The sequence below is a fragment of the Anoplophora glabripennis genome, unplaced genomic scaffold, assembly GCF_000390285.2.
Source record: "Anoplophora glabripennis isolate ALB-LARVAE unplaced genomic scaffold, Agla_2.0 scaffold719, whole genome shotgun sequence".
In the NCBI taxonomy this organism is placed as follows: domain Eukaryota; kingdom Metazoa; phylum Arthropoda; class Insecta; order Coleoptera; family Cerambycidae; genus Anoplophora; species Anoplophora glabripennis.
The window spans coordinates 205,450-229,364 of record NW_019416803.1 but is presented as its reverse complement, the minus strand read 5'-3'; the positions used below and the strand labels follow the sequence as shown (position 1 = coordinate 229,364).

At 31.0% G+C, this 23,915-nt stretch overlaps 1 protein-coding gene across 1 annotated transcript in view; it reads left to right on the top strand.

Annotated features, from left to right (window-relative positions):
- LOC108913641 (tumor necrosis factor alpha-induced protein 8-like protein) overlaps positions 1–15,668 on the top strand; it is a 31,228-nt gene extending 15,560 nt beyond the window's left edge. The window contains exons 3-4 of the mRNA XM_018719219.1: positions 9,710–9,864; positions 13,594–15,668. Of these exons, the coding sequence (XP_018574735.1) occupies positions 9,710–9,864; positions 13,594–14,007 (569 nt within the window). The 3' untranslated portion in view covers positions 14,008–15,668. The remainder of the gene's footprint in view (positions 1–9,709; positions 9,865–13,593) is intronic.
- Positions 15,669–23,915: the final 8,247 nt, after the last annotated feature.

Below are 23,915 nucleotides of genomic sequence, written 5' to 3'. Positions count from 1 at the left end.
CTTTTTTTAGTTATTATTTTATTTGGGTAAATTTAAATGGTAACAATGAATAAACAAAACATCAAGGATTTTATTTTTGTGCTTACTTTTGTTCTACACGTTTTACTTTTCAAGATTTCAGTACCTAAAAATGTCAGAAATTTCACCATTTCTCGGCCAGGGATATGGCCACCTTAAATAAGTCAGAGTTAGTGAAAAGTGAAAACTACTCAAGACTAATTCTTTGGCGTAGAATTGAATGCCGGTATTAGATTTTTAGTAGATCTTAAGATTTCGGAGTTATGACCCAAAGTTAATTTTTCTTAAATGGAAATCGTAGCTGATTATGGCCTAAAAAATAGAGATTTTTTTGCAATATATCACATACTATAATTATTTTTTCAAACACAGGAGATATGGGGTGTTTTATATATAAATTACATATTTTTTTTCCTTTTCTATGGCTGGCTATGAAAATACATATAAAACTATAATTCTTACTTTTACAAAACTCATATCTGTTGTAAAAATATGACGTTTATTCTAAATGCACAACATATACCCGTATGATAATATAATACTAACGAAATTGTAGGGGATAGGTGTATAGGAACAAACGAACCTATCAGATGGCCAGCTAGGTTACCTGATTTGAGTCCGTTGGACTTTTCCTTTGGGGTTTTCTGAAAGACATTATATTTAAAATTTCCTTTTACTCTAACGAGGAACTTTGACGAAATGTTGAAAATTCTTTTAATAATATTTCAAATATACATTTACCCGAAGCGTTGCCAAAAGATGCGCGAAATGTGTGACAGTTGAGGGACGACAATTTGAACATTTAGATGATGATATAGGTACTTTGTTTAATTTACGTTTAATATTGTAACTTGAGTTGAAGTGGAATAAAAATTTGAAAACTGTCTTTTCTTATCTGTAACATATATTTAAAATTAAACGTCATATTTTTACAACAGATACGAGTTTTGTAAAAGTAAGAATTATAGTTTTGTATGTATTTTCATAACCAGCCATATTGAAATGTAAAAAAGGATCGAATTTATATATAAAACACCCCGTATCTCCTGTGTTTGTAAAAATAACTATAGCATGTGATATATTACTGAAGAGCAAAAAAAATCTCCAATTTTTTAGGTCATGAAGAGCTCGATTTCCATTTAAAAAAATATAACGTTGGGTCATAACGCCGGAATATTAAGACCTACTAAAAATCTAATACCGGCATTCAATTCTATGCCAAAGAATTAGTCTTGAGCAGTTTTCACTTTAATTCTACCTTATTTAACAGCTGAGATACAGACAAACATGTTCAAAAGTGTCACATTAACGAGAAACGTCCTGTAACTCAGAAACAAATAAAGATAGCAAATTTCTGATTTGACAGTCGAGTTTGCCGTGAAAATGGAGCTCGAGAACGTAGTGTCAGATTTATCATATCTTTAGTAGTTTCTGAGATACCCTGAAATCCCACCGAAAATGGACTAGCCTGTACATATTTATTGTCATCAGTTTGTATTTTCATATTTTGCAGACCTCAACTTAAAAATTTTAGCATTTTTATAGCTGTGTCTGTTTTTTTGTTTCGTTTATGGAAATAACTGTTATGTACCATATATATCTGTAAATAAATATGGATATCCCACATACGAACAATATGTTCTATCAAATGGTGGATATCCTGTCCTGATAAAAAGGCGCTCGCTCTTTGTCAAACCCACGATTTTGTCGTCTAGATACATGTTAAATGTACTACAAAACTAGTTACCAGTACATGTTTCTGAATTTTTAGATAATCGGTCAGTTAAGTTTTTAAAACAATTTTATCTCGTTAAACCATGATGTAGCTAGGCTACAGTCACCACGGTTTTATAATATCATTTGTTTAAAATTTTTAAGTTAGTCTTTTTCAAACATGAAGCAAAAATTTAATAGTCTTAAAACAAATTGTTTGGAACATCTTTGAAATTATTTGTTATAAAATGTGAAGGGTAATGTAAATAAAAAAAATAAGGACATAAGAACAGTTAATATCAGGTCTTGCCTACACTGTCTATTAAAATAGCGGAACTCATTATTTCTAACAATCTGTATCTAATTAAACTTAAGACATTTTTATGGGATCATCTACAACATTTCTTTTAATTTTTTTATTGGACAGCATTACTTTGTACTTGTACCTCATTAATTTGTCTAGGAACTCCTACAAGATATAGAATGGATGCTTTTACGATATTTTATTTAATATTTTGTACAGGATGACAGTAATAAACTACATAACTCCATAGTATAATTGGATAATTTTATTTTTAATTACAAACCTTGTATTATTATTTCTGTAAACCAATGTTTTTTGTTATACGGAGTGTCTAGGAAGTGTTGGGTCATCTGTCGGATTTAGGTAGATCTTGTAAAAATAATAAGTTTATTATAGGATGCACATTTTTTGAGCCGCACCATTGCAATCTCAGTTTAAAAGATACAAAGTCTTTAAAATTCCAGCAAAGTTGCTGTATTTGCTAACGATAGCTTATTCAAGAGAAATTTAACCTATCTTTCTGATTTTTTTTTTCATCGAGAACAGAAAGAAGTTAAACTCCGACATTGTGGGAGATTTTTGTTGTGGGTTGTGCTGTGTGTAGTCGTATTAGCCGTAACGCCTACCAAGACGGAGAAACAACATGCAACATTTGTTTTCTTATCGGTGGCATATTGGATTTTTTAATTCAGCACATTTTGGTTGCGGTAATGTATCAATTTATTATTTGTTTTCGTGAAAATAGCAAATCATCACTTTTACAAAGAATGCTTTAAAAATGCATCCAACTATTACTTCAAACAAAATTTTTACAGTTCCGTTAAGTTATTACCGATAATGTCAAAGTTTAGATAACTAAGTACAACATCCACATGAAGAAGAGATATGCTCCAATTTTATTGATTAATTTTAAGAATATCTTCAAATGAATTAATCGATAAATTTAATCGCCATTTCTCGTTCTTCAGATGAAAATTTCTTTGTTTGAACTAATTAATATGGAGAGCATTGTTTTCAAAACAATTTATTATAAAAAAATGTATCGGAAAACAAATACACATTGTCGTAATCAGAAAAATTTTCTGAATTAAAGAAAACGAATAATGAATATGACGCCCATAAAACAAACAAAACGTTACATTTCGTCTCTCCGTCTTTTTAAACGTCACAGGTATTTTTTAAATTCGCCACAAAAGCTATCCTAACAATACCTGAGTTTAGAAAGTCCACTTCTTTCCATCGATATGTAACTTAAAAATGAAAAGAAGAACAATTTTTTGCCATAACTTTAATATTTCTCGATAAATTGGAATAATTTTTCTGTAAAAGCCATGTTATTTGAAACTATTTAGAATAATATATTCAATTTATCAATAGCTACTTTGGCAGTCCTGATTAAAAAAAATAATGATGAATCTGCTTCTTTAATATTCATGGTCGTTTTTTAAGATTTTCATAAATAATTTTTTAAGCAACTCTTCCGCACTATGCAAGGGTCAAATGTATGTTGCATTGTTGCAAAAAAACAAACAAAACCGACGTAACAATATTGCAAAATATTTTTCACTCAAGTAATATTTGAACATTAAACTTTCTCAGTTTGAGGCTTTAGTTTTAGTTTTAAACTTTTTTTTGTGGCAGCGACTGTTGGCAAGCCAACAGAACTAATAAAACTCCCTGTATGCAGTTCTACATATTATATCAGAAAATATAATTGTTTGTAATGATTTATGCATAGCATTTCTTGCATTTTTTTTAAATAGGTATTTTGCCGTACTGCAATATTTTGCAATCATTTCAATACGGGTGGTCCGTGATTGTATGTCGCAAATAATGATAATAAGCATAGAAAACTAAAAACATTTTCTTATTTAAATTTTGACCAGTTGGACTCATTGTTACCGAAGTAATGCCCTGCAAAGTTAAAATAAAATTTAAAAATTTTTAAATACCTTTGAGAATTTGTATAGTTTTAGAAAATTGTATTTTTTATACAGGATGACTTATTAACAATGGCAAAACTCTGGTCTGGAAATACTATAGACTAGAATTTGACGATTGGACCAAACATGCCTTAAACAGTATTGACGATATGGCTTAAATAAATTAGGGACATCTATTTTTCCTGTATAATTGTTGTAAAAAGGAATGGTAACTCCGAAAGAGGATCTCTTTGTATCTAAACTAAGGACTCTTGTTTAATTTCGACTACTCGTATGTCTACTTTTCGATTTGTTTTCTATTGTAAGGGCCACTTTTTCCAGCTGACAAATAAATTTGGCATTGTCTGCCAGTTACTTATGCAGACAGGTAGGATGAGCCAGATACAGATTTTATTATTAGGAGGTGGAAAACTAAGTTTTTAGGCTGGATTATGTTTGTACAAATGGGAATATATTTCTGCAAAATCGAAAAAATATAAGAAATTTTATTTATTATTTTTAACTGCAAGTATGAATAATAGTAAAGTCAGCAGTTTGTGGAATAACTTTATTTTCAAGGGAGTATGATATACAAGGTGTCTCTAAAGGGTTTGTATAACGCTCAAATTAAGCCGATTTAACTAATCTTACCTGTCCAAAAATTTAGAATAACGGAGCTACAGGATGTCAAAGTTGAAAAAATAAATAACATTTTCTTTAATATATTTCGATTACTTCGAGTTAATAATAAATCATCAAATGTTTGCAACGACTGTTATGGTTGATTATGGATATGTTCGTAACATAAGAATTCCCGATGTAGAAGAACGATTTTGGGACGCATAATAAGTTGTAAGAGACTGGGATTAAAATTAAGCATATCCAAAGATGTTGTAAATCGTGTTACAAGGCAACAGTTGCTACATCCATATCATATGCAAAAACGAGAACTTTTACCAGGAGATTCCGAATTTCGCCTTGGCTTTTATCGCTGCATCAATGACCAGAGAGTGCACGATAAGTTTTTCAATAGAAAAATCCTCTTTACAGATGAAGCTTGTTTTACTAAGTCTGGAATATCAAACATTCACAATAAATATGTCAGAGTAACTCTCCGTAACTCTAAAATAAACGTTTGGGCTGGGATAATTGATAATAATATCATTGATTCTACTATTTTGATTGATCAGCTTAATGGGGAAAATTATTTAGACTTCCTTGAAAATAGATTACAGAATTGCTGGAAGAGTTACCTTTGGCTCAGACATTGACTATATGAACATTATTCTATTAATATTCGAGCCTTTGTAAATCAACTCTATCCAAACATATGGATCCCCAGAGGTAACAAAGCTCCAGTAAATTCGCCGCCGCGCTCCCCAGATATGACCCCGATGGATTATCTCGTCTGGAGAACAAAGAATTCAACATAGTACAAATGTCATTAGAAATAATCCACAAATCTTATAAAAGGTACAGTTTAACTTTTTGCATAGAATTAATCTCTGCATGCATGTAGGTGGTGAACATATTGAACCTCTTTTAAGACAGGTCAATAATAATGAATTATTTTTTAGATTTTTAGATCCTTTAGATTAGTTACATTGTTTAGATCGTGTTAGATTGATTTGATTATTTTTAGAAAGTATGTTTTCTATTCTATCAATTCTGTTTGCAGTAAAATTGTTAAATTTACCTATATGTAGAAAACAATCGCCCCAATATATTTACTGTAGAAATATTAAAAATATAAATATGTTACGATTTGAAACATCTGCAAGGAGATTTAACTAGAATCTTGTGTTTTCTGATAATGACATTGAGGGAAAAGTTTAATATTTAGAAAATGGAATTTTAACTGTATTTAATGTTCATGCCCCTATAAGAAAAATCAGTCACAAAAAAATTTAATCTTTGGGTTACTTCTAACATTACACATGATGCGCTTACGAGATAACGCTCTATCTGAGTATCGTAAATTTGATTGTTTCTAGAGAACAAACAGAAGCAAAATGAATCTTCTATAAAGAAGAAACTTTGTCACAGCCTTCATTCGAAGGAAAAAATATATTGAAAATTAATTAAATTCTAATTATAAAAATTCAAAGTTTCTGTGGCAATGACTACGCAAATTAAATGTTCATAAAAAATCTAAATTGTTAAATATACATGATGATCTGAAGCATCTTGATTCTATAAACAATTTTGTTTATAAACTCAGTGCACCGAATGGTAGCAGACCCAGATACAGTGTTACCTTTTCTAATAATAAATGTGAGAAAGTTACTGATAACTTTAAGTTCAAAACTGCGGACAAGAATATTATCTTGTCAGCTCTAAATAATATTACTACAAATGCTTCTGGTGTGGATGGCATAACAGTAGAAATGCTGAAGCTATGTATTCCTTTTTGTGGTGATGCACTTACACACATTATAAATTTTTCTCTAAAAAATAGCCTTGTGCCCCATACGTTGGAAGCATGCGATTCTAACACCTATTTCTAAAAAAGATATTGCCTCATATAATGAACTAAGACCGATAAGTGTACTATACGTATATTTTCTAAAATACTTGAACGAATCAATTAAAGGCTCACATTGATAAATTTAAAATACTTCCTTGTAAACAATCAGGTTTCAGAGGAGATTTTAGCACTGCTCTGCTCTTACTGATATTGCTGACGATATGTTACAGGCAATGGACAAATCCTTAGTAACAACACTTATGCTAGATTATTCTAAAGCTTTTGACTGTTTAAATCATGACTTGCTATGCTAAAATAAAATTATTATGGTGTATCAACAGGCACCTTGTACGCATATATCTATCAAATCGTCAGCAGCAAACCAACGTAGTCGTAGGTTTCGGATTTTATTTTTTCTAATTGTCTTGATATTTTGAGTGGCGTACGGCAGGGGTCTATTTTGGGTCCTTTACTTTTTGTCGTTTACACAGCCGATATTCCTGGGGTAATAAGGAGTAATATACATCCATACACAGATGATTGTCAAGTGTATTTATCGTTCTGTCCTGAAAATGTTGAATTATCCATAAATCATATTAACGAAGATTTGAAAAACATATATGTTTGGTCTATCAGAAATTTAAATCCAGATAAAACCAATGTTTTACTCGTTGGAACCGATGGCCAGACCAATAAAGCAGATTTACACAACCAGTTATTTTTAAACAATATATCTCTGCAAATAAAGAATTCTTGTAAAAATCTTGGGGTCATAATAGAAAAAAAGTTGTCTTTTAAATATTATGTTAATAATTTAATTAACGCTGCTTATACCAGGTTGAAATCTTTGTACAAATTCAAATACATTTTAAGTACCAAAGTTAAATTGAAAATAACGGAATTTCTGTTTGATTACTGTGACGTTGTATACGGTCCCTGTTTGTCAGCGCACGATGCACATCGCATTCAAGTATTGCAAAGTACTTGCATGAGATTTTCTACTAATCTAAATAAGAGAGACCATGTTACTCCCAATCATTTTGAAAATGGTTGGTTGAAGATGAACATGAGGAGAGATATCCATTTTGCATGTTGTGTACAAAATATCATGATTAGAAATATCTCAGTGTATTTGAAAAATAAAATAAGTTAATTTTTGCGGCAGATGTTTATGACAGGTCCAGAAGGAATTCTCTTCTTCTGCATGTACCGAGGCACTCCTCCTCCATATTCAAAAAATCTTTTACTTATTATGCATCACCTATTTATTTAATTCATTACCTTTTGAATTGAAAATGTCATCAAATATTACAAAATTTAAATTACGTTAAAATATTTTTTAATAGCCCAGTGTGTTTTTATGTTGCTGGCAATATTACAATATTACTACAAAAATACAAAAATGTTAAATAATAATTTTAAATTAACAAAACATTATAAATTCTAAAATCAGTGTACTACTATGATGGCAATTGTTTGTATATTTAGTTTTAGGTTAATTATGTTATATCCGATGTATTATATTATTATGTATATTATCAGGTTGGGGGAAAAGATTCTTCCAGCTCAAAGTGAAATATACCGTGACTAAAAAAAGTTTTGGCAGAAGCTCTAGGAGATACAACGAAATCGTCAGTAAATTCGAATTTCTCATTCGAAAAAAAAAACGGATACGAATTTTCACGAAATTAGCTGCAATATTAAAAAAATATATTTATTTTTTCAACTTTGACACCTTGTAGCTCCCTTATTATCAATTTTTAGACGAAGGCAAGTTTAATTAAACACTTTAAATAGTGTTTTCCACAAAGACAAATAATTTCAAATATTTAATGACTGAATAATCTAAAGCTTATCAAATAATAGGAATGTTATGTCATGCCACCTGAGTATTTTCAAAGACGCCGCAGTAAAACGAATAAACAGGTGCAAGAAACAATCAAACCATTAAGGTTTTAGGTACTGAAATCTACGAAAATACTAACTTTTTTATATATCCACATATAAATATTCTTATAACATTTACTTGCCTAGTCCTACATTTAAAATTGTTTACTTTTATTTATAAGTACGTGAAAATAATTCTTAAAATGTGGGGTTAGGATAACAGCAGACGCATGTTTTACAAACGCTTTTTTAGTTATTATTTTTATTTGGGTAAATTTAAATGGTAACAATGAATAAACAGAACATCAAGAATTTTATTTTTGTGCTTACTTTTGTTCTACACGTTTTACTTTTCAAGATTTCAGTACCTAAAAACGCCATAAAATTGACTATTTCTCGGCCAGGGATATAGTCACCTTAAATCGACTTATTTTGAGCCGCACTATATCTGGTGGAGCATTGCATAGACCCTTTAGAGACATCCTGTACATATAACCCCACTCAATGTCATTAAAAAAAGCTGAAATTATTTAAACTTTTTCTGGAATTCGTGTCATTTTTTTTCTATCACATAAACTAATGCTGCATATTCTATTATTTTTTATTTCTTAAAATAAAAGGCGTAGAGTGATGAAACTTTTCCCTTATCTAATTAATTAAAGGTAAAAATCTACTGCATTCGTATAGAAATATATCAGTGGCACAGATACGATGAGTTACTATCTCGAAGAACCCAGAAATTCGACGCCACTGAATATTCTGAAAATTTGCTCTTGTAGTGTTTATGAGAGAAAACAAAAATAATTTAAGTATTACTACTTATTTATTTATTTATATTACCAAGCATTTTAATTGAATTTAAATAACTCTAGAATTGTTCTTTTAAAACCTAAGTGTTATTAGAAATGAAAATGCTACGACAATGATTTTATCTAGAAATGTGATGATATTAAGTACAATATTAAGAAATCGAAATTGGGAAAAACTAGTAGCGTTTGTAATAAAAAAAAAATCTCGATTTATTTGGAGGGATGTTGGGGAAGGGGTCCGAGTTGAATTTTATGGAGGGGCCAAATTTTGAAGTTCCGCCACTGAGCATAGTATACGTTGTGCCATTTCCGAACCACCATACGGTTTTGTTTCATTAAAGACTAGATCTAAATATGTGTTACTTCTTTAAATTCAATTACTAGCATTGTAAACAAGGGACTTTGTATTATAATAACTGTAAATATTGACGTTTCTACAAATATCATTAACCATCTTATATCTTATCAATGTGTACAATGAGTAGTTTTTCTTATGATTTACCCTGTACGCCGTATATAGTTTATTCAGTTCTGTACCTACCACGTCAAAGTGGATATCTGCGTCTTCATCCGGCCCATTTTGTTGCAGTTATGACCGAGAGCGCTTTTAAAGCCAGAGACATCGGGCTCAGAGCCCAGAAGAAGATCTTGTCCCGAATGGCGGGCAAGAACATCGCCAGAGCTTTCATCGATGATACTACGGCCTCCTTACTTGATAACTTATACCGTCTTGCTAAACAATATGTAAGTATTTATTAATTATTCCCAATAATATTCGCTTAATGACACCTAACACCTAACTGATATATGAAGTTTGTGAATTGTGGTAATTATATTACAATAGAGTGAAAATATATGGGATTTCCCGAATTACATAAAACTCCTCAGAATAAGAAAAAAATTCCCCATAAACATACTTACAGTGTGTCTACGGATGAAGTTGACACTCTGTAAGTAGTTTTTTTTCTTTTAGTTTTGATCGAAAAATTTATAAAAAGTTCTTCCTCTCGAAAAAATGAGACTGTCATACAAATATCTTAGATTAGATATACAGGGTGCTCATAAATTAAAAAAAAAACGAAAATACTCAAGAGAGAAGTACCATTATTTATCATTTTACACAAAGTCAAAAAACCGTTGGTGTAGCAATTATATATATATATATATATTTTTAAGTATTACTATCAGAAAATAAAAAATTGCTACACAAATAGTTTTTCTCTACTTTTCATAACTACATTGTATTTGAAATTGTTCCAACTAAAAAATCCTACTACTTTTTTTGGGGACGTGTAGGGGGATCATTAAAGTTTTGACAGTGTATATCTTTAATAACGTGTGTTATTTAAAATTACCGTTTTTTCTATATTAATGATTTCAAACTTTATTACTCAATTAGATTAGAAAAACTAAATTTAATTACACTGTTTTCTATTAAAGAATAATAACTACATAAAAAATAAAGCCCAAAATTTATAGTCCTGGTCATAAATAACTGTAAATATCTCACATGTGGAAGATGGAACAAAATTTAATTTTTTAGTCTCTCAATATTACTCACTAATAAGTCGTCACTTTAGTACCTAAAAACCTGAGCCAGAGCATTAAAAAAGGCCAGTGTTTTAGTGTTTCAAAGGCCATATTATCAGTTTAATAGTGTGCTTTGTTTATACATTTGCTTACTTATTTATTTCACGTTTGTAGAATTTGTTCTCTATTCCTTTCTGTATGTTCTTAGAAGCTTAGAGATTGTTCTATACTGTTCTCTACGCAAGAAGTAACTTTGATAGAAAACAGATTTTTATTTAAAAATTGTAAACTTTTTATTAATTCATGAAGTATACAGTAATTTCGTTGATACAGCGCTCAACTTCCCCCTTCAAGGCGTGGTTGGTCGTGGACTTGTTGGCATTATTAAGTCTCCAATAAATCCCAAAAAAAAAATCCAACGGCGTTAAGTCGCGTGATCTGGGTGGCCACTTCTGATTTCCGAAACGGGATATTCCACGACCAGTAAATGACTCGCGCAGTAATTTAATTGTTTCTCGCACTGTATGACATGTGGCACCGTCTTGTTGAAATCACATGTTGTCTACATCAATATCTTGCAATTTAGGCATAAAAAAACAGATTATCAGGTCGTGAGTATAAGTATTTCCGAAGTCAGTTGAACATGTATTAAAAAACCGAGCATTCAAATTTAATAAGTTTCATAGGCGTCCCTAACAAAGTTTTCTGCTATTATATATTATATATTCATTTGACCAACAACATATTTAAATTATTTATGTCCTCAAACAGTTTTATTATATTGATGGTAAATTTCGTTTTGTTCCGTTTCAAAAGGGCTTCAAAATGCCATGTTGTAATAATATTATTTCTCCCTTTCGCAATTGTAATATAAATTACTAATAGAAGGTGCCTATAAAAAATTAAAATTACCTGAATCACATTCCGCATTGCTGCACTGCACTGCCGGGCAATTTGTCAACCACTTGTCAAAAGCTGAGATTTTTTGCCCAGTAGCCCAATACAATTGTGTCAGATTTCGTTTGCCCACGCTCGCATTCTTCAACTGGGCGTATACATTTCTACCACCTCCACGTGTAGTTCGACCAGATTTGTATATGGGTATAGTTAAATAAATATGGGAACAAGTTTTTAAAATATTTCAATGCCGAGTTGCTGCGTCAGCGACCGAATCTGGTACATACCGTCAACGACTTAGTTCTTCAATTGATATGGGAAAGACTACCATGAATTGTTATTATCTAACTGGCCGCAATTTCGAAGAAGTATGGTTCGATATCGATGTTGCCTCCAGCCCAAAATTCCCACCAAACAGTGACATGTTGTGGTGCATTTGTTTCTCAACAATCAGTCGTGGATGTTGTCGATTAACGAAGTTATCAAGATGAAAATGAGTCTCATCGCTGAAGATGATTTTGTCCGAAAAGTCAGCATCCATTCAACGAACACTTTTCAATCGGCGTGGTCAGTAGCCTTCAGTTCTTGAGTCAATTGAACTTTGTAAGTATGAAAATGCAAATCTTTCGTGGAATGCGCTGTAGTGAGAGCTAAAATTCTTCACCACGGTGCTGAATTGATGTTCCTGGATTCTCAGCAACACTCTCAGGAACTGGTTCGATGTTTTGTGTTGAACGACTTGTTGAAGGACGGCCAGATTATTTAAGATCACTAATTGATGAAGTTAAACCATTCCGACCATATTTTGTACGAAAATTGCGAACCTTAGCTGCCAAGCCTTAATTATTTTGAAAATATTGTTCAATAATGAAAACGGATTGTTCTTTTGTGTAGCGCTGCATTTTTAATAACCGTGAACTGTCAGCTGTCACGCTGTCTTTCTTTTTGTTGGCATCACTTTACCGCACAAATGGCGCAAAATTCAAATCTTGCGTGAATTGAGATTGAGACACCCGGTATATACCTACTCGGCCGCGCTTTGTTGGGTATTTGTACTGGCAATATTTAGTTTAAATAGATTTTTGTATTACTCTTACAAATGTCAGATGAAATGTGACAGTTCCACCAAAATATTTTTAAAATCTTTGAATTTACATTTTACCTACCTTCCTATTTAACATCTAAGTAATGTGCAGCCACCCAAAATATAAAATAGAAATAGATATACCAGTCACAAAATTCCTAATGAAAAATTTTTAGAGAACTCTGTTAGAAAATTATTAAAGAAAATGTAACATTTTCGTACCCATTACTTTCTTAATATTTAAATATAATTACACAGGTGTAACACCTTTAAAATATTTCGATTTTTTTAAAGAAAAAAAAATTAAGTAAAAAATCTGGAACTCCTTATAACTTTTTTAAAAGAAAAAAATTGTTTTTACAGTACTAAACGAGGCAAAAAATGAAATTTAACTATTTTTGAAAAATTATATTTGTAATTTTTGAATTGGAATATTAATATAACGTTATTCTGCATCCCTAAAAATACTTATTCTTTCTACAAATATATATTCATTTTCCTGATGTATTTTTATTTATTTCAATTATTTTATTTTTATTTTTTAAATTAATAATGACAAACAAAGCAATTTGCATTCTTTCACAATTTACACTTTTTGTTGCAATCTTTAACTATAAAAAAATTGCAATAAGCCAAACCAGTGAGTAGGTACAAATATAGCGTGTTAGCAGATTTTGGATACAAAAATAGATTTCACTACATATTTTGAAAAAAAAATTGCATTGAAAAAAATCATATCACAATTTTTTAAAAGTTAGTTTCCAAATATGCATTTCTGGTTTGTACTTAACAAAAAATATTTCAATTTTATTTGTTTTCTTAAAAAAAGTTTTCAGCCCCATTTTTTTTTTTTTTTTCTTAAAATCACTTCTATCATCCCTAATTTTTCCTGATTAAAACCCTGACCATTGTATATCTAGGACAATTTTTTTTTATATTAAACTGTACGTATTTTGTTTCAGTCGAACAACAAGAAAGAAGCGGAGAAACTTATCAAGAACATAATAAAAGTCGTAATAAAGCTGGGAGTCCTGCACAGGAACAACATGCTTTCCGAGGACGAGATAAAACAAGCCGAGAAGTTCAAATCCAAGTTTCGGATGGCCGGCATGGCCATTATATCCTTCTACGAGGTGGACTTCAGCTACGACCGAAACTACATAGTTAACGCTCTGAACGAAAGCCAAAAGTGCCTTGAAATCATCGTTTCTAAACACCTGACTGACAAGTCCTTGTCGAGAATCGAGAGTGTGTTCTCCTTCTTTACAAACGAACACTTTTTGGATGCCATTTTTAAAAGGGACTCGGAGTACAGAGAGGTCCTAGGGAGAGTCGTGGGCGACCTGAATAAGGCCATTGACAATGGGGATCTTTAGTCCTGCTTTTTGTGATTTTTTTTATGTGTGATTTAGTTTTCATGTTGATTGGGTGATTTATTTTGTTCATGGAAAAATGTATATCGTTCCTACTTGGCAGATGGCCTTTTTCGTACAACTAGAATTGATGGTAGAAGTATATCAGCGGGGAATGAAATATACATTTTTTTTTACTCGATATTTGTTGATATTGACAATATGATATTTTATCGGTGTTATTGATTCTACCTGGATTTCCAATATATTAACAAATTTACTGAAGAAAAATAGCAATATCATAATTTTGTAGCTGTGCTCAAAATTTCCCAAATAAAATTTGATATTGAAGAATGGCGTCGTGGTAACTCGTTGTACATATAACAATACTACATATCTTTATTTATATTGTACTGCATGAAAATCTAGAATATAGCATATTTTTGCACTGGAAAAAAGTCTTTAGTCTCTATTTTGGAACATAGATTAAAGAAGCCCTAAGTCATTAATGTACAAAAAAGTGATATATACTTATATTTTATACAGCTTACCCACTGTCTCGTACCAAAGCATAGAACGGCCACGTTATTTTTTGCTTCGTCTTTAACTGAATTACGACTAAGCTTACAATTGACAGTTGTAAATTGCTTATCCTAACTCAACTTTATTGGCAACTGACAATTGTAATAGCAATTGCCAATTGTAATTGACAGCTGACAAAAACTGTCAACTGTATTTGACACTTGACAGCAATACCAATTGTCAGTTGTAATTGACAGCTGACACAAAGAACAATTGTCATTAATAACTGACAATTGTGATTATTTTCACGTAATTGATTGTAAATTTGGTCATCGTAACGTAAATTCACAGCTGCATAATACAGAAGCCGCTCTACGCTTTTGTAGTCTTGTTATCGCTTTTTGCTTAAATATTTTATATATATTATCAATTATTATATGTAAAATAATTTTCCTAGGCATATCATTTCGTATGATATCAATATAATTTAAAATAATAATAATTTGACAATAAATCTCACCTTTTCTATATAAATATACAGTATAAGCCAAAAAGAAGGAAAGAAAATTAAGATATCAAAGTTTTGTTTCCAAATACATAAAAATGTGGAAATTAAATGGTACAGGGTGCTGGAAAGCATTACGATTTAATGTTATTTAGTTTATGACGGAAATTAGTGTAAAGTTGTAAGACTCGGTTGTTTCAACACTTCATACGGCTTAAAATTGATTTGACTTTCGAATTGGTGCTTTTAAAGCACTTTTACTCAAAAGTGCTATTGATCTCTCTCGATTTATTACTTACTGCATTTCCATAGCACCCTGTATAATACTGGCAAAATATCTTGGCGAATAATAAATATTTTCTTTTTGGTGCACCCTGTATCGTAACCTCTTAATAAGTATTTACTAGTCCTAATTTTAAGTCGAGTCAAATGGTTTTTAAGGTTTTTTAATTACAAAATTCAGGGTGTTTTTGGCGATTCCTCTTAGAGGGCAGCATGTGGGCATTGCAAAGCGAAAATCACCAGCCCTGAAATATTTTTTGTGGCTACTTAAAACACACTGTTTTACACCTAGCGTAAATATTAAAGTTAGCGCATATTCAATATTTCTCTCACTTTACTGCAGAAGGGCACAAGAAACAAGAACCAAAAAAAAAAATAAAAAAAATTATATCTGATATATTTTTAATTTTTAGGTTTAGTTATTTAATAAAGTCATGACATCTGTTATTTGTATTATTAATTATTGTATGTAGATCTCAACGAGATGTATTTTAGATTATATTTTGATGTTTTCTGTATATTTGTTTGTATACGAATCGTATGTTATATATTAGTAAAAATTTGATAATTTCAATTGTTTCAATCATTACAAAGAGTCCGCTATCATAAAATAGTGTTCAAATTATACAGGGTGTTTCCTAAGTACGGTCCATAACTTCAGGGCACAATTTCTTATGGTATTTAAAGAAAAAATTTCTGCTTAGATTCCGAAATACAGGGTGTTGAAAATTTTAAATATTTTAATGTTTGAAATAAATTTGGAACAGTCAATGTTCGAGTTTTAAAATTTGGCAATTATTGTATTTTGGTAAAGATCTACATTTTTTGTATAAAGTCAATTTTTATCTGCCACCAGTGGCGTAGTTAGCCGTGAGTCAGTCGACTTTTCATCATAAAATGTAGAACGCCAATGGATTTTTTAAATTTTTTATTATTTTCGGACTCGCCTAACATTTTACAACAAAAAAGGTGTCTTAAATTTTTTACCTAATACTAATCTACTTGTAGACAAAAAAACTTATTTTTCTCCAACCATCACAAAACTATGACATTTTTGACTGTCTCTAAGGTTGACATTTTCCTTACTGAGGAAAAAAAGGTATCTTAGCAACAAAAGTATTTACTTTTAATCCTAGGAGCTAAGGTTTACACTTTTAATTTTTAGATTAAAAGTGTTAAGTTTTAATTTATAAAAGTTTATTCAACAATTTTTAAAATAATTTTTGTTTATCCACATTGATATTAAATACACAGTTTGAACAAGTCTTAAAATTAAATAAACCACTGAAACTGCCACTACCCCACATAAAACTTAAAATATAATGGAAACTGCAGTAGTGAAGTTTTGTTGGAGAATTTATTTATCGTACAGCGCCATCCAACGGATATGTACCTAACTTTTTATCCAATTTATAGGTCACTTCATTATTCGGTTTAGCGCCATCTAATACACATAGAAGACAATATATTTCTGTGGTAAAATTATTGATTTTACGAGATTAGAAAAACCATAAATATACAAAACTAACGATGAAAAATGCAGAAATAAAATAAAAGAGAAATTTTAAATTACTATAACTAATATAATCCTATATGTCGCATAACTTTAATAAGGCCCGGTTTTTCAATCACACATACTTGAACACTTTTAAATGAAGATTTCTTGATAGTAATATACAATTAAAAGCTAATTTACAAATACATTTTTGATTAAGTTAACCTTCAATTTTGGAGGAAATTGTTCTTAATTTCAATAGAAGAAAATAAAGTAACTGCTAGTTAGCGATAATCATTATTTAGTTACTCATATGGCGATAACCAACAATTAAAAACTGGGCCTAAAAGTTATGAATATTTCAATAGTTACAGAATTTCAAATTTCATCTCGAAAGTGTTTTACCACTGCATTTCCCACCATTAGCTTTGAATATTTACGGTTTTTCTAATCTGAAAGAGAGATTCTTATTTGAATTGAAAAAATAAAAAAAAAATAATATAGAACTTATACACATAAAATTATACATTGAAAATAGTTTGCTACTGAACAAAATAATACATTAACTTGAGTTTCAAGCTTCTTTAAAAATCTGAGCCCATAAATTTCCATTCCGTATTTACGAATGTATGTTATGAACCTTTTGGTAAAATTATTGATGGACCTCATCTTGTAACACCAAATAAATAGTAATGTATAATATGCAAGAATACCAGTTTATTTATCAATTTTGTTAAGTACAAAATGTAATCGTCATATGTGTATTGCAAGATTTCACTATTTATAAGATTTGTAGTAACAAAAAAAAAAGAAAATTAATATAAAAAATATATTAGTTTAAAATACATATAACAAAAAAAAATTTTTAAATTAACAAAAATATATATAACCACGAAAATACGTACCACTGCAAACGAAAACTTAACCTCAAAGAAAATCATGGCGGTCATAGCAGGATCGGGTAGACATACTGACATGTTATTATTAGGCAACTAATCATACCGCGGGGACTTTTCAGAAATTTCAACACTAGCGTCCTACGATGGATATGTACCTAACTAAGATTTAGTGTATTTTAGGCTGCATAACAAAAATACCTTCAAGACAAACCATAGAGATTCCATTATATTTTATGTGTTATGTGCACTACCCTCATTCTTGGGGCAAATATCAAAGTAGTCCAACACGTTTTCATTAATAGTTATATTATTTTCAGATATTGTGAAATCAGAAATTACAACAATGCTCGGTTTATCATTACCACTATCAACTTTCAATATTCTTTTCGCAAAATTTTCTTTATTCAAAAGTGAGTCTTCAATGTAGCCTTCCACCACAGTGCTCGATCTCTCCATCCTCCGTGTCTTTTAAGACAAGTGAGGTCGCCACCGCCGTCCACTGTACTCTTTCCAGTTATCCAGCTTCAAAAATATTGCTACTTCTTGCGAGATGGCACTAATTTTATGAATATGTACCGACCACCATTCGATGACACTTTCCACTAACATATCTGAGAAGTAAACGACATTCTACCAATCCGAGTGGATGTAAAACAACATATTTTCGTCAAAAACTTAATAATTGTCTTCCAGCACAGAACGTGATCTCTTGGATTATTTGGTTTTGGAAATTTTTGTAATTAAGGTGGATTTCACATCTTCAACATTATCAATGTTAAATTGACAATACATCGAAACGGCATGTGTCTGCAACACCCAATATTAGGACGACCTATAAAGCTTTTTAAAAATTTATAAATCAACTTGCTCCTTTGTAAATACTCGCGATGTTTTTAGTTCATATCCCTCATTTTATCTCTTGAGAAGAACACATAACTTTGAATATTTGCTTATATCAATCCCCTTCTTTATACCTAACATTGACCACAACATTGAATATTGTGACCAAAGCATTGACGGCTTCGTTTTATTTACTAAGTTTGAGAAATACACCATCAATACATCTTTTGAATACAACTTAATGTTTTTTTCTTTGCACCATTCCATAAAACGTTGGTAGACACATGTATAAATTTCTTGAGATTTCTTTGGGAGAGGATTCAAAGATACACACACACACACCAGCATCTCCTCAGATACACCTAAATCTTCATTAGATTCCAGTTTTACAGTTTTCAGCAAATTGAACCACAATCACAAATGAACTCAATTTGCTAATTGGTGACTAATGTTTGACAAAGTATCCATGACTACGATATATCCTACTTACTTTGATTTACTATTCATTTGAAAAATTTCAAAGCACAAATTAATAATTAAATGGGGGATTTCTGTTGAAGAAAAAAATTAAATTAAAAGTGTCTCTCTTGTCACAATTTTACATCCGTTCGGATACGCTACGCTTCCCCTTGCAAATACAAAATTTGCTTGCCACAAAAGTAACACGTTTAATCCTAATATAAAAATATACCACTATTTAATTCAGCAGCAACAAAAATATGAGATAATAACTTTACTAACGCTGAAATGACTCGGATGTATTTTATCTATGGCTTAGCAAATGGGAATAGGGATAAAGAGCGGCAAATTTATCAGGAACGTTATCTTAACAGAGTAACACCATGTGCAAAAACATTCAGAAAGCTACATCTCAGATTGAGTGAAACTGGTTTCAGGCAGATCTTCAACAGTAACAACCCCAGATTTAGAAGAATGTTATTTCCAGAAATAGAACATGTTTCAACCAGTACCAAAATGATAGCATTGCAGCTTCATGTAAGTCCAAAGACTGTTTGGAAAGTTTTGAAGTTTGTCAACTATTCTCATTCACATGCAACGTTTACAAGATCTGCTGCCCCGTGATCTTCAGCCAAGGTGATTTTAGTCGGTGGTTAGTCCATACAGTGGCACATAACAATTTTTTGACGAATTTTACTTACTGACGAGGCAAATTTTCATAATAAACATTATTGGACAGACGAAAATTTGCATGCAATAAGATATGGTCATTTTCGCTCAATGTATGGATAGGGATTATTCATGACTATCTTAGTGGACCATACCTTTTGCCAGATAGATTAACTGATGTCTGGTATAGGCAGTTTCTGGCCGAAGAGCTAAACGTTTTATTAGAAGATGTACCTACTCTACACATAAGAACTAATTTCTAGTTTATGCATGACTGCCCCAGCTCATTTGAGCCACGTTGCTCGTCAGTACCTCGATAACACCTTTCCTAATCGCTGGATTGGACGCACAGGTCCACAAACTTAGCCAACTCACAGTCCCTATATGAATCCTTGTGACCTTTATGTATGGAGTCACCTTGAGTCTCTTGTGTATAAGACACGTCTACTAGATAAAAACGAGTTACGAAATCGAATAATTGAAAATTGTGATGTACAAAATTCTCCAGGAATTTTTGAATGAGTAAGACAATCGATGGAACGATTTGAAATCATGTATTTTATCAGAAGATGGCTATTTTCAACATTTATTTATTATTTATTGTTTGTAGTTGCCAGCCATTTTTCTACAAATAGGCAAAAAATTCAAGACACCTTTTTTGTTGTAAAATGTTAGGCGAGTCCGAAAATAATGAAAATTTTAAACAATCCATTGGCGTTTTACATTTTATGACCAAAACATTGACAACCTAACTACACCACTGGCGGCAGATAAAAATGCAGCTCTTTACCAACGTACAATAACCGCCAAATTTGAAGAATCTAACATTGACGGTTCCAAATTTACTTCAAATATTAATATATTTTTTAAAATTTTCAACATCCTATTTCTTGAAATCTAAGCATTTCCGGCCATATGTTTATATGAACTTCTTTTCTTCAAATATAAGAAATTGTGTCCTGAAGTTACAGATGCTACTTAGGAAACACCCTGTATAGTACAATAAATGATTTTCAAATCTTGCAAAGAGGAGTAGGTCTACATTTTAAGATTATTTAATGAACAATTTTAACTGGAAAGCTAATACTGCAAGGTGAATGATAAAGTGATTTACTTGCAGATAAGTAGAATTTAACAATGACTAGTTAATTTTTTTAGCATGGAAACATAAACTTTCCTCTCAAGAGATACACTAAAATTTACTGCAATGAATTCAGTTCCAATAAATACTTAATATGGAAATGTATAAAAACTAAACATTTCAACGTTTATTGATTTTTTTCATATACACATTTGCTCCTCTCAGGAGAAACATTGAACAATGTTGAAATAACTGAATCATTAATAAAGCCAATTTTATTATAACTAAAAAATATCTCAAATATATTTACTTACACGATCCATGGAATTAAAATAAATTTAATAAGGTCTATCCTACAATAATTACATTTCCCAATGGAATAGCAAAATAGAAATCTTTATTATACTCAGTGTATATCTGAAATTATTTTATTTTCTCTATAGGAAGAAAAACAATTGATTCATTGTATGCATTTCAGTGATTTTTTATTTTTACCGAAAATCACAATAACTCGCCTTCTCTTTACTTAAAAAATATACAGTGTGGAACAGCTAAATGGAATAAATTCAGTGGCAAAATCGACGTATCTCGGGATTTTTTAAAAATATACTGAATTTATTCCATTTGGCTGTTCCACACTGTATGTTCTATGTCCATTTGTCAAGTTTATTGCAATATTCATATTGCACGTGGTCTGCAAATTTTTCTGAAAGAAATCGTGCATTCCAACTGAGCAATTGGTGGATGTTACCGCAAAATCTTGATATCGAATTTAACAGTACAATATCCGATTTCACCTGTATTGTTCTACAGTCTCCATAAATGATTACCAGACAAGTGATCAATAACTTTGTTTGGAACAGTAATTTTATTACCTTCAGTAAAATAAAAAATTGTTAAGACGATAAGGTCAAGATTACATTAGAATACAACATTCTGTTTCATCGACTGCGATTGGTGTAATTTTTCAAGAGATTCTATGCAGCCAATCAGCGATTACACTATGTTGACCGTAGATGTAGCGGTTTGTCATTGTTCATTGTAAACGAGTCATTAATATTGGTGATACCAAGATTTAGGGATTTTTCATTACCAGTACCAGCCCTCTAATGTTGGTTGCCTTTTTTGTTTATTGCATAAATTCCTATACGTTCCGATTTTATGAACCTAAAATCGGATGCCCATCAGGTCAGTGTTCGGGCACACAACAGACAGACCGGAGCACTTGTTCAGGCAGTCTCGTCACTTATTAAGCAACAAAATAACAGATGCAAGCTCAGAAGATGCGTATGAGGAAGAAGGACTGTTATATGGTGCTGGAATCGCTGATTGATCGGAAAGTACTCTATTGATATCTTTCTCAAATTTCTAGTTTTCGGAAATCTTCAAACGCACTTTTCTCAAAATTATATTTTTTTGATTCACAGGCACTCTAGCTCAGAAAGTTATGAATCGATTGTTATGAAAATTGAAAGTGTGATTCTTTATGAAATTACAAGGAACATGAACCAGTAATTGGTGTACAGTTTCGCATTACTGTACTGCCAACTATGATAGGATTAAAACTTGATTCACTTTAATTAAAACAAACTTTCTTCAATGAAGTGGACTGTATATTTACTACAGTGCAAGATGTGTATACCAGGACCGTCTTACGCTCTAACAATTGGCAGTGAAATGATAAAAAAAAAAATTGTGAAAATCGATAAATTTTTTTTCAGGCACGTGACAAAACTTCAATTTCCACAATTTTTACTCGCAATTAAGTTGATATTCTTAAAAAATATATTAATAATACGGGAAATAACCATTTTGCTTTTTGCAACCTCCACATTTCCTGTGAACAACCAACTCGGGACGACGACCTTCGGTGTAATTTGTAAATGTAGTTCAAAATATTAATAAAATAATGTCAGTTTGATCAAATTCTATCCATTTGTCCCACTCAAAGAAATTCATGTGAAATGCCTGAAAATCAGCCTCCTAATATGGTTTCACCCCTTAAAAGAGATTGGGCTCAGTTGCTGTAATTCCCATGTGTAGAAGAGATTTCGTGTAAATAAATAACATACCTCTTTATGTACGCTTAATGGCACAGTATATTGAAAAATAAGAAATTTTAGAAAAATACCTTGTTCTTGACGTCATTCTCAGCATGAACGTTGTTCTATTTCCGTTCTCATTTTAGCGTTCTAGTAAGAACAGTTCCTTCTTACCCTTGTTTATTACAAATGTGTTTCATAAATCTTTGTTTTTAGCGAAAACGTTCACATTTTGGTTGTTCCTAACTGACTTTTTCTCAATCTCTGCTTAAAAATGATCAATAATGCAAAATAAATCTCAGGCCAAAAGGGACACAAAATTTATTGTAGCAAGTTTCGCTATTTACATAGATTTCTTTGTACTGCAATGTCTGTCTTTACTTAATTAAAGAAAACACTTCTTTGGGCTGAAAAGAAGGGAAACTCTCGTAATATACAGGGTGATTAAGTGAAAATGTCAAATGTCATTAATTTTAATGACAGAAAATTGAAAAAAATAGTTTTCTTGACCTTTTAAAAAATAAGCAAATACTCCTTAACACCTGTTAATTCGGTGCTCTACTTCGCAACACGTTTTATGACAGGGAACGCGTTGGCGAACTACAGAGCGCACTATTTTTTGCCAATTACTCAAAATTTTTGGGATGTTTGAACTAAACAGACTTCAAATTCGGATTCAGCACGTCAAACACATAAAGCCTGTGGGTCAAATCAAAGGTACAGGCCACTTTTTTTATTTAGTGTGCCGGTGTTATTATCCTTATACCTTATACACTTGTTTTTATCAGCAAATAAATAATACTTGTTAATACATAAAATGTATTAAATGTCTAGGAAAAAGATCTGTTTTTTCCTTATCCTTCACTATGGATTAAAAATGCAGTAAAAGCTAGGTTAGTAACCAAATAATACGGTAGGTCAAGATTCACTCGATAAATCTTTGAAAATATCTTTTTTCAGCATAGACATTTTAAAATTGTTTTTAGTCACGTATTAAAATTAATGACATTATGACTGAATCACCCTGTATATCATACGATTTTTACACATAAATTTAATCTAGTATTCCAAATTAACAAAAAGAATAAAACTGATCAGAATAATAGAAAACGGTTGGGTAGTACAGTAAAAAAAAATA